This window comes from Balaenoptera physalus, assembly GCF_965194825.1.
Source record: "Balaenoptera physalus genome assembly, chromosome: 5".
NCBI classification, from domain to species: Eukaryota; Metazoa; Chordata; class Mammalia; order Artiodactyla; family Balaenopteridae; genus Balaenoptera; species Balaenoptera physalus.
In genome coordinates, this window is record NC_138884.1 from 149,923,177 (window position 1) to 149,935,031 (window position 11,855).

Here is an 11,855-nt window from a genome sequence, read left to right on the forward strand (position 1 = left end):
AGGCCTCAACCCTCCCCAGGGGTGAAAAGGCTGGTGGGCTCCAAAGGCCCAGCAGCCCCCTGGATAGCCCCTGGAGGGCCAGCCAGCCAGGAGGGTCCCAGGGGCCCCTTCTCCCCAGGGAGCTGCTCTGTGGCCTGGGGGGACAACATGTGAGAGGGGGGGCTTCCCTCTCCCCTCCCCCGTGCTCACGAGGGGAGGAGAATGGGCCTGGGTTTTGGCTGGATCCCGGGATCTCGCCAGGACCCCACTTCCCATCTCAGGGACTTGCGGGTTACTCTGCTCCCCTGGGGACTTTGGCCAAGTCCCGGCTCAGGCAGAGGTGTGTTCTTGAGTCGTCCTTGGTTTAAACCTCTTTTCCCCCCGCACCACGCTCCATCTCGTGCGGGGCTGGGAGCGGAGGAAGGCCGAGAAGGGCCTCCTCCCCCCACCTCTGCCTCGAACTCCACCGCGTGTCCACTTAGCAGGCACGCACGTGCCCTGTGGTCTCTCGAGTTGGCAGCTCCAGCCCGCGTGCACCACGGGGAGGGCCCCCGGTGTCCACTGCCTACCGCCTGGGCCTCCTAGCTCTCCCGAGGGGAGGGAGCTTTCCTCGGCCAGCACCCTCGAAACCCATTTTTCAGGGGACCCCTTCAAACTGGATCTCTCCTTCTGTGCCCGGCCTGAAAGGAGGCTCTGGGGATGGGCTCCGGCTCGGGGCCGGGGGACCAGGTTCCAGGCAGGGAGCGATGGCAGAGCTGGAGGAGGGCCTGAGGCCTGCGGCTCAGGGCAGGGGGAGGGTGGGGGGTGGATAGAGATGTCAGTCCTCACGTTCGCGGGGTGGGGGGGTGCGGAGCGGGATGGGAGGGGGTGTGCAGGCTCTCGGGCGTGAGGCTGCGCCCGCCACCTGCCTTCCTGGCGCCTGCTCAGGCCCGTCCCGCCCGGGCCTTCCCAGAACCCGAGGCTGCGGTGCTGGGTCGGGGGTCTGTGCCGCCTGCCCTCGTTCCAGCTGGGGCCTTCCGTGTGGTCCCCCACCCCACGCTGGGGCCGGAGGCAGAGACAGGCAGCAGGGGTCCTCTCAGGCCTGCCCAGGGCCCCTCAGCAGAGAGGGACACTGTCCCCTTCCCTCACCCCAGGCCCAGCCGTTCCAAGGCGAGCCCTCACTCAGCACCTTCCTCAGGGTCCCAGACTCTCCCAGTATACAGCAGGCGCTCAGCACGTCTGTCCCGGGACTGGCTCTCACCACTTCGTCCTCAGGCCTCCCGCCCTGCTCTCGGCCACAAGTGTCACCTGACTCCTGACGTCCACGCTGTCTGCCCACGGAAGCCCCCTGCCCCACTCCCCAGCAGGGTGGAAACTCTGGTCCCCAACTGTGCCTGGGACCGCGGGCATGGTCAGCCAGTGTTTGTCAAGTGGACGGATGGAACCGGGAGACCCTCGATGGGTGATGGGTCCGGTGGCGGGGTGGGAGGATGCAGAGTGATGGAGTGGAGGCCAGAGGAGCGGGACGTGGGCGCCTGGTGAGTCTACAGGTCTGTGCAGCCGCGTGGGGTGCAGGCTGCTGAGTGCACACTGCAGGTGAGGCAACGGGAGCGGCCGGTGGGCACCTGGGGGGTGGGTTGTGGACGGAGGGTGGAAGGGTGAGTCCCTGGAGGAAGAGCGTGTGTGGCGTTCTGAGCTGTCAGGAAGGTGCGAGAGTCCCAGGGGAAGACAGGCTTGGCCTGATCCACCCTGCGTGCGGAGAGCGTGGCCGCGGCCCCTGCTGGGAGGCGGCCGCCGGCGTGAGTCTGGCAGCAGGCGCACAGTCCGGGGGCACTGCCTGGCCCAGGGCTGGGCCAGGTCCCCACCTCGACCCTGCCAGCCTCCGCTCACTCGGGTTGCCCCAAGGTCACCGAGCAGGCAGGGCACCGTTTCCTTGGGCAGCCTCACCTGGTTTTCCCGAGTCCCTGGCCCCGGGCCAAGCCTGTCTCCCACTCCGGGCCTCTGGGAAGGCTTGTGAGGAGTCGGGCCAGGCTGGGTCACCTCCGGGGGCACGGGCTGTGGCAGAAGGTGGGGGGTCAGGGTGGAGCCTCCCCCAGAGCAGGGCCAGGGGAGGCCAAGGCGGGTGCCCGGAATGCCAGGGTCCCACAGCAAGCCCTCTGTACCTTCCTGGACACTCTGGGAGGGACCCTCTGCCCGGTGCCCATTTTACAGGCCGGGCACTGGTAGGGCCAGGGACTGACTACCCATGGCTCCGGCTCCAGAGCCCCTGGTTTGATGGGCTGGTTGCCTCCCAGCGTGGGCCAGCCCGGCCATCACCAACACCCTGGAGGGTGAGGTCCATGCGCCTCGCACCCTCCTTACTGCCCTCACTACCCCAGAGCCACTGGTCTCCACCGGCCGAGTGCAGGTGAGGCTGGGGGTCCACAGGCGGAAATGAAATCTCAGCCCCTCGAGGCCCCTCACCACCCCGCCCGTCCCCTGATCACTGCACAAGGAGCCAGGGCCGTGGCTGCCCTGCCTATCTTCCTGTGGGAGATGCAGCCAGACAGGAGAAAGCGGGGCGTTCCAGGCAGACACTGGCCGCCATCTCCACAGGAAGAGCCAGGAAGGCTGAGCGGGCAAATCTTATTAGCTGGTAGACTTCCGAAGCCCCATCGCTGAGCGCCCAGCGACCGGCCTCATCCACGGCCCACCCTGTGCGTGTGCTCGGCCAGGTCCTGGCCAGCCTGCGCCTCGCCCGGGCCCCTGGTTCTCGCTCCCCACTGAGAAGGCTGCTGGGCGCTTCCCTGCCTGGCTGGAGCTGGAGATGTGTGGGAGGCCTGTGCCGCTCTGGGGCCAGGAGATGGCCTTTCTTGGGCAGTGTGGTCCAGGCCCCTCCTGACCCCAGGCCTTGGTGAGTGGCCCACGGCCCTGACACACTGGGCTCCTGCTGGCGCTCCCGCTCCAGGCTCTGGGTCAGCCCACCCCTGCAGCTCCCAGCTCGGTAGGGCCCCCAGTTCAGGGTACCGACCCCTCAGTCTCAGGCCTTGCGCCCAGCAGGTCCAAGCCCCCATTTCCCCGTCTATAGAATGGAAATCATGACCAAGGACGGCTACTCCCACCCATCCGGGAAGTGAACGGGCAGTGAGCCCTGTGCCACCGGGGCCACCGTCACCCCGGAGGGGCCTGGCCTGCCCTCCCTCCTCCCCCCACCCCAGGCCCAGCACAGAGCGGCTGTCAACGGGGTCCCCATCTGGAAACGATTGTGCTCGTGGCCCTCAAAGATATAATTAAAATATATTGGGTTTTTATGCTCCTTCCTCGTCTGGGGAGGAATCCAGGCTGGTTATGAAACCGGATCACTCTGACGTTGGGCCGGGAGCATCAGACGGTGTTGCGCCCGAGTCAGAGCCCACAGGGGGACTCTCCGAGGCCCGCCAGGCCAGGGCTTCACTGTGACCCTGCCCCTTGTCCCGAGGGGTCCCGTCCACGTGAGGGCGTCCTCTGTAGCGGCTGCTCCCAGGCCCCAGGCGAGGAGCCTGCCCTCCCCGACAGGGTGTCCTGCTGAGTGGCGGACGGTGGGACCCCAGCTCCATCCGGTCCCCCCCCCGAGCACCTTTCCCTCCTGCTTCTTCATACTCCAGGCTTCGCCCCCCGCCCCCGGAAGCGACCCATCTGGGAGATTCGAGGGTCATCTTGGCCCCGAGGCGGGTGTGGCCCAGGGCGGATTTGGGGTGAGAGGAGGTCTCAGAGCTGTGCCTGCCCGGCCGGGGCCAGCCGCTCCCCCAGCCCAGGGGGCCGCTAAATCCCTGGGCTCCAGGGATCCAGGGGCTGAGAAGTGCCCAACGAACCCTCGGGCAGGGGTGGTTCCTGCTGGTGGAGCCCGAGGGGCAGGTGTGGCGTGGGCCCTGGGGGGCTCCTCCTCCTCCGGGGAGCCCTCCCTGCCCCTCCCTCAGGCTGGCTCCCCTCAGGGGCGCAAGGTAGCCACAGGCCCTGGCTCTGCCTGCCTCCCCCTGGCCTGGGGATGGGGGTGGAGGTGACCCCGAGGATGCCGGAGAGCCCTGCCCAAAGCCTCCGCTGCTCCTGTCACTGCAGCCTCCGCCATCACAGCCCCTCAGGGCGGGGGAAGGGGCAGCAAGGGCCGGAGAGGCTGCCCAGCTCCCGGCCCCCCAGAAACCTGGCCCCGGGACCGCCAGTGCCGGCGCCCAGGCCGGGTAACTGCCTGCTCAGCCGCAGAATGGGAGACAGGCTGTGGCCCCTGCCCTCCTGCCCTGAGGCTCTCCCCGTCGGGAAGAAGCCCTGGGGGCAGGTAGCACGCTGGCTGGACACGGCCGGGACGGGTGGTCTCTCCAGGTTTGGGGCAGGGCAGCGCGCGCAGCCCGTGTGGCCGTGCCACCCGGCCCCTGACCCGGGGCTGTGCGGGCTCGGAGACCCTCAGTCACTGGCATCCGTCTTGCTCCCAGCACGCGTCCCCCAGCCCTGCGCCGGAGCCCGCGGCCTCGCGCCCGGTGTCCCCACTGCCCTCCCAGCATCTCCACGGGCCAGGCCCGGAGGGCACCGTCTTGGCCGCTCACCCGCTGAGAAACCTCCTCAGCCCACACCGGGCCTCCCTGGTGAGTGGGGACGGAGTTTCTCGGGCTGCCGGGGGCTCCTGAGCAGGAAGTGCTTGAGCGTTTCTGGGGGGGGCGCTCCTCTGAGAGCCCCCGGCGGGTGAGGGCTCGGCGAGGGGGTGCGGGCACAGGGTCTGCGTGCAGGGGCTGGATGCAGGAGGAGGCGGCACAGCTGGCCTGCCCAGCGCTTGTCCCTGTCACCACCGCTGGCCTAGAGGGACCACACGAGCCCTCCCGCAGGTGGAGGTCAGGAGCCTGGGGACTTCAGTGCGAGGGTCCAGAGCCTGGCATGGAGGAGGGGACAGCTGGAGGGAGGAGCCCCGGCCCGGGCCCCAGAGCCATGTCGCCCGGTTCCTGGTGCCCTCCGCCCCCGCTTTGCCCAAGCTCAGCCCCCACCGAGTCCTCGCCCCCAGCCTCCCCCTGGCCCGGCATCTGGCAAGCCCCAGGGCACCTCCTCCAGGAAGCTGGCCTCACTCAGCTGTCCCTGGCCGGGAGGGAGGTGTGTCAGACGGGCCCGGTGGGGCACCTGGGGCCAGACAAGCCTGGGCTCAGGGCGAGGGCACATTCCTGCTTTCCTAGCCTGTGGAGAGGGGGTTCCCAGAAGCGCCGAGGAGGCCTGGCCAGCAGCCCGCGGGGAGAGCCCCTGGCGCTTCCTGCTTGGCAGGACACACGGCAACAGCAACGACAGTAAGTGCCCGCCCTCCTGGCCCTCCCTCCGCCCAGGGCTCGGGGTGGCCTCCCCTCCAGGGTCCAGACCAGACAAGGCAGCCCCCCGAATCCTCTGCCCCGGCACTGCTGGGCGCTGCGTCCTCGGGTGCCGCGGAGCCTGCGCCCCCGCCCACCGTGCCCGCCAGCCGCCCCACCGCCCTCGGCTCCTCGGTCAGGGCCCTGCCTGGGTTGTCACCGTCCCCGCGTGAGGACACGTGGGTTCGGGACCCCTCAGGAAGCGGAGGAAGGCGGGTGATGAGGCAGGGTGGGGACATGGCCACGCGACCTCGGGCAAGTCTCGTCCCCTGTGGGGGGGATGAGATCACTCTCCCGGCAGGCGAGCCAGCACCTGGCGCGGTGGGCACGTCGGGGCGGGCGCACACCCGGCCTCACCCGCCTGGCCCGGCGGCCCTCGGGCTGGGCGCGGCCTCCCCAGGGGACATGGCCACCCTCTTGGCGGTGGGCAGGCGGGGCTTCAGATACCTCCTTTAGGAGACAGGTCCCTGCCTGGCACGCCTGCCCCTCTGGGAAGCCCCCGGACACTGGGCTGGCCCACAGCGGGGCGCCCACCGAGAGGAGGGCTGAGTGGCCGGGCTGGGCCTCTTGGGCAGCGCGGGGTGGCCGGGCCTGGACGCCGAGCCTGCCGCCCTGGAGGGAGGCTTCGCGCTCCTGGCCTGCTCGTGGGCAGCGAAGGGAACCCCTAAGCCCGCCTTCCGGGCCTTGTGCTGCGAGGTCAGCGGTGGCTGCAAGGGGTGGGCTGGACCCTGGTGTGAGGCCGCCTTCCAGGCCCAAGGAGCCTGCAGGTCGCTGGCCCGTGACCTTCGTGCAGCGCGGAGAGGGTGAGGGGCAGTGCCGTGCCAGTCCAACCGCCCTCCAGGGCACAGGAGCTGCTGGGCCAGCTGGGGTGGGGGTGGCCTGCGCCCTGCGGTCGAGCCTGGCCAGCCCCCACCCGGGGGGAGGTAAGCCCACCCTGGTCCCTCTCCTGTGCTGCCTGCTCCTCTGGCCTTCGACACACCAGGGACCCTCTCCCGCTGGCCTGCGTGGAGAGCAAGCACCCCAGGCTGGGAAGCCTGACAGAGGTGAGTAGGGACGGGGCGGGGGCCGCTGTGAAGAAGCGGCTGGACCTCACTGGCTGCGGGGGCGCCTGGAACCCCCTCCCGCCACGATGCAGCTACTCCCCTTCCCCCCTACTCTGTCCCCCCGCCATGGCACCGCCACCCCCTCCCCCGACACGTTCCCTATCTGCTCGTCTCTTCCTTCACTCTGCTCCCCCCACCCCAGCCAGAAGGTCGGCTCCACCAGGGCAGGGACTGGACCGGTCTGTCCCCCTCTGTCCCCCAGGGCCTGGAAGAGTGCTTGGAACAGAGAAGGTGCTCAGCACATGTTTCTCATGTGAATAAAGGAACGAATGGCCAAGAGTGTGAAGCAGACTTTGGGTCTCAGGATCCCACCCCTCACTGACTGTTGGTGACGACGGGCTTGGTGGCTGGTAGGGGTCTGGATGGGGGTCTACCCGGAGCTGACGGCCCCTGCCCCCCCTCTTCCCCTGGGCCCTGGGAGGGGGCGGGCATGGCCTCGCTCCAGGCAGGTCACGAGGCGCCCTGGTGGGAGCCCCGGGGCCCCTTTGCTGCTGCATCACAGCCGGGAGGCCAAGACATTGCAACCCGGCTGGGGGCACCGTCCTCGCCTGGCCTTCGCCCCACCAGGCCGGGTACTCCAGGAAAGGGCGCCCTCTGGTGGGACGCCTCGGGCTCGCTGTGACCCCGGGGCTCTGCAGGACCCTCACCCTCCCTGCCTCAGACCCCTCGCTGGACTCTGTCCACGCAGTGGCTCCTGCCAGAACACGCCCTCAGGAGGGGGGGGCAGACAGCAGGCCAGGAGGTGTCCCAGCGCCCACCAGCAGACACCCAAGGCAGCCCCTGCCCCACACAGGGGCGCTTCCTGCCAGGTCCAGCCGGGCTCTGGGTCTCATGCTCGTGCCCCCATCACAATACCTGGGGGTGCCCCTCCGCACAGTCCCCCGGCCCCCATCTCCGCCCTGAGCCAGGTGGGCCTGGTCAGCGCCCCTAACCCCCACTCAGGAGTGGACACCAGGGGTGGACGGAGGGGAGCCAGGGCACGAAACGGGGACAGGAGAGGGACAGTCCTCCAGCACGACGGGGCGCTCAGAGGACACCACCCGTGGGGACCTGGCTGCCACCACGCCAGGCGCAGCCTCCCTGCTCGCTTGCTCATTTATTCACCCCTCGACCCCTCCACTCCTCATGCACATGTCATGTCAGCCCGTCCGCTGCGGGCAGCAGCCCTGACACTCCGCTTAGCCCCTGCCCTGGAGCCAGGGAAGCTGAGGGAGTCTCTGGGTGCCCGTGCACCCACTCATCCTCTCTGCAAACCCCGAGTACTGTGTGGCTGGTGCCCCCCACCAGGTCTGGGGTGAGGGCAGTTTCTCCGTGGAGTCTGGCCCGCTCCTGGAGTGTTAGGCAAGTGAGGGCCGTGAGTTCAGCACTCCGTGTGCCTGGCTGGCGGGTGCGGCGTCCACCCCGCCGTGGGGGAGCCCAGAAAATCACCGGACAGGGACTGGGGAGGAAGGCAGCGAGGCAGGTCCTGCCATAGACGTTTTCACAGCCCCACCTGGGCTTGCCCAGACCCCCAGCGGCGATGCTGCCTGAGGTGGCCAGCCCCCCACCTGCCCTGGGCCGGGGCCCTGCCCGCTGGCCCCTCTGTAGTGGCTGGGCCTGCCCTCCACAAACTTGGGTGCTGGGCCAGGCACACGGGTCTGAAGGACAGAGGGGAGGTGGGGGAGGGGAGGACCGGCACCCCCAAAAGCTGGGCAGGGCAATAAGGAGGTGGGCCCTCGACTCCCCACGGTGAGGGTCCGGGAGACCCGGGCGCAGGGGGCCAGGCTGGACGGAGCTGACGACGTGGTCAATGCTCGTCTGGAGTCTCAGGCCGGCCCCACAGCGCCCCCTGCAGGCCACCTGCGCTCAACGGCTCCCAGGCGGCCCCAACAGCCTGGGTCCGGACTTGGGGGCGTCGTGGCACCTGGGGGTCAGCAGAGTCGGGCCAGGGGAGCACAGGGGGCCTGGGATCTGGGGCCGGGAGCCAGGGCCGGGAAGTGAATGCCTGTCCTCACACGCCCAGCCCCGCAGGTGTGCCATCCACCTCGAGGACACAGCCCAGCACAGCCCCAGAGAGCCTCAGCTGGGTCAGGGCGCCCCTGCTCTGGCCTCGCGCAGCCCCTGCGGCCCGGCTGCCCCCCAGCACGCTCTGCCTCCCGAGTGGCCCCGGCTCTGCTGGGCCATCCTCTCTGGGACCCCCCCGTAGGATGAGCCCGGCACACCCAGGGCGGCCCAAGGGGCCAGTGCGGGGGCTCTGGGTTTGCATGCCCGGTCACACAGGCACACACGGGCACAGATGCCACCAGTGGGTCCTTCCCAGAGGGCGGGGTGGCTGGCCTGAGCAAGACCTTCGGCGCCCCTGCCTGGCCGCGCCGCAGCCCTATTCGCTCGGACTAGGAAGGGCCGAGGGGAGTTTGGGGTTCAGCCTTGGCTGGGGGTCACTGAGTGGAGGCATCACCTGACTTCAGGGGAGGCCGTGGCTGGAGAGAGCCCAGGGGACCGGAAGGCGGGGGCGCGGAGCGTGGGGCTCGGGGGGCAGCCCGGTGGTTGGCCTGCTCTGGCCAGTCCCCCGCGCTCCCATCCCCCCCGGGGACTCAGCCGCGTGGCTGGCAGCCCCTGGCCACGGAGGGCCCAGGCGAAGCCCACTGAAAGGGCCGAGACCAACTGGGGTGGCCCCAGGTTGACCCTCTCAGGGGGTAGGGGTGGGCGGTGATGCCCCGTAGCCCTGGGCTTCTCCATGAGGTGGGGCGCCAGCTCGTGGTGGGGATGGCCACACCTGCCCTGAGGACAGGCGGGCAGTGGGGGGCCTCGGGCTAGGCGGCCCCAGTGGTGGCGGGGGTCTTAGTCTGCTCTGGTGCCACAACAAAATACCACACGCTGGGGGCCTGAAACAACAGACATTTATTTCCTCATAGTCCTGGAGGCTGGAGGTTCAAGATCAGGGTGGCAGCCAGTTTGCTTCAGGGCGAGGGCCTGCTTCCTGGCCTGCAGACGGCCGCCTTCTCGCTGTGCCCTCACAGTGCGGGCAGAGAGATCTGGTCTCTTCCTCTTCGTGTAAGGACACTGGCCCCATCACAGGGACCAGCCCTAATCTTCCTCCACCTCCTGATTCCATCGCCTTGGGGTTAGGGCTTCCACACGTGAATTTTGGGGGGACACAAACATCTGTTCCTTGACAGTGGGGTTCCAGGTCCCCACCACACCACGGGGAGGGGCTCGCTGACCCTGTGTCTGATAATTCTTCCCTCCCGCTCAGCAAGGAGGCCCGGGCCGCGGCCCCAGGACAGCTCCATTTCCGCCGTCCCCGCCCTGGCAGGAGGCCCCTTGGCCCGCGGCGACGGTGTGCAGGGGCGCAGGGGTGCGGAAGCCCAGGCCGCGGCTGTGTGCCCAGCTCGGGTCATGTTTACCCTCGGGAGTCCAGTGCCAGGGCCCCCACCCGGCCTCGCAGCCCTAAGTTGACTCGGGCTCCAGGATAAACACTCATTCAGCCACACAAGGCCCCTTTGTCCAGGACGAGCCTCCTGGCCCAGGACGCTGCCCGGCGGCCCGTGTCCTCAGCGTGGCCAGCCGCCCCTCGTGGCCTTCTCTGGGCAGACGCCTGGCCTGGCTCAGAGGCCCCAGCTGGGGACGGGGCCCCGGGCGGCCCTTGGAGTGGCCAGAGAGGCCAGGCAGGCTGAGCTGGGTGCGGAGATTGCCCCTCCAGGCCCTGTCAGAGCAGCCCTGACCCCCCCAAAGAGCACTGCGTCCCTGCAGCCGTGTGACCACCCTGCCCTCTCGGCCAGGCACACCCGAGGGAGGTAAGGATGCCGAGGAGCTGCAGCGGGGCAACGGGTGGGCCCGGGAGCTGCAGGCCCCGTCCTGCCCCTTGCCCACCCAGGCCCCTGTGGCTCCCCCCGCTCCCCCGCTACCCCCAGGCAGAAGAGGTGCTGCCCACACCCGCATCCTGCTGTTGGCCACTGGTCCCTGTGACCTCAGCGTCCTTATCTGTGAAACGGCCTCCGCAGGCTTTGGAGGCCCCTCAGCTTCTAAACTCCTCCCGGGTGGGAGTGTGCCCACTTCTGTCTGGGGTGGAAGTGAGATGGGGGGTGCCTATCCGGGAGCGGGGTGGGGGCCCCTGTGCTGAGGCAGGGGGTGAAATGGAGGTTCCTGTGCAGGGAGGCGTGGCATGGGGTGGGAGTGGGGAAGGGGCTCCAGGGTTTGGGGGCGGCACACAGAGAGCAGGAGCCTGAGTCACTCTGGGGAGGGGGCCCAGCGTGATGAGCAATCCCAGACCCGTGAGCAGAGAAGCCGGTCATCACGGGCAGCGGGCCTGCCCGCAGGAGGCTGAGGGGTGGCCTCTACGTAAGAAGAGCACGTACGCTTAGGCCTCGAGGGCCTCCAGCCTCCTCTCCGGGGGGCCCAGTCCTGGGGCTGGCCTGGGCGGGGCTGGTGGGAGGGCCCCCAGAGCCAGTGCCCCAGCCACGCCTGGCTGGCTCGGGGGTGTCAGGGATGCTCCTCTAAGTAGTGGCTTTTAGGCAGAGGGGTGACGGCCCTGGGGCAAGGTCCTGCTGGCCCACCCAGGGGCTTGGCCCTGACGCTGGGAGCCGGGAGCCACGGCAGGTTCTTGAGCACAGGAGGACCGCGTGTGACTCTGGTTAGAAAATGACCCTCTGGCAGTTGTACTGAGAATGGGGGCAGTTGGGGGACCCAGAGGGGTCCCAGGAGGCCAGGCAGGAGGTGCCACAGGGACAGGGGAGATGGTGGGGCTGGAGCACAGGGGACCATGGGGAGCCTGGAGCCTGGGCTCCTGCCTGGCCTTTTGTCACTCTGAACGTACTGAGGACAGATGCGCTGTGTGCCTGTGGGGGCCCACGGAGGGGGGGCTCCTCAGTGGGACTGTCATCAGGTTCCTGTCCCTGTGCTGCAGCCCATGGCCGGCAGCGACCCCTGGTGGTAGCCAGCATGTCGCTGCGGCCCACCGTGGGTCCGTCCCTCACTGGCGGTGGGATGCTGGGGGGCGGATGCGGTGGGCGGGATGCGCGGGGGCCGACGCGGGGGGCCGATGTGGGGGGCGGATGCGGGGGTCCGGATGCCAGGGGCCAGGGGGCGGGATGCGGGGGGCCCGGATGCGGGGGGGCCATGCCGGGGGGCGGATGCAGGGGGCCCGGATGCGGGGGGCGGGCCTCAGCCGGGCCCTGGTACTGGGGTGGGGTGGAGGCGGTGGTTGGTGCGGGGGCTCCCTGAGGAGGAAGCGCCCTTGTGTCGGAGGCTCCCCTCAGGGCTGGTGTCCTGTGCCTGCTCCAGCACCGCCCAGGAACAGGGTGGACATGAGACTGAGGAACGGCTCCAGGGCTCAGAGCTTCAGAGACCAGTGTCTGGCCAGCTCTCTGCCCGCCTGTGTCCAGGGTCCCCTGATGCCCTGCAGGCTGGGACCTGCCCAGTTCAGAGGGGCTCCCGGGGGCTGTCTGGTGCCCACTGCGCCCGTGCCAGGGCCTCACCTCCA

The 11,855-nt window shown here is 69.5% G+C and overlaps 1 protein-coding gene across 2 annotated transcripts; it reads left to right on the plus strand.

Moving 5' to 3' along the window:
* The first annotated feature begins 1,049 nt into the window (after positions 1–1,049).
* Positions 1,050–6,934, plus strand: LOC309660864 (uncharacterized protein). 2 transcript variants are annotated; one of them, XM_082461941.1, is made up of 3 exons: positions 1,050–1,554; positions 5,127–6,334; positions 6,541–6,934. In XM_082461941.1, the coding sequence occupies exons 2-3, from the start codon at positions 5,572–5,574 to the stop codon at positions 6,714–6,716; spliced, it is 939 nt and encodes a 312-aa protein (XP_082318067.1). In that variant the 5' UTR covers positions 1,050–1,554; positions 5,127–5,571; the 3' UTR covers positions 6,717–6,934. The 2 variants fall into 2 exon arrangements, 1 of the variants encoding a protein (XP_082318067.1); XR_014263692.1 differs by lacking the exon at positions 1,050–1,554 and having other exon boundaries at positions 4,998–6,334; positions 6,537–6,671.
* Positions 6,935–11,855: the final 4,921 nt, after the last annotated feature.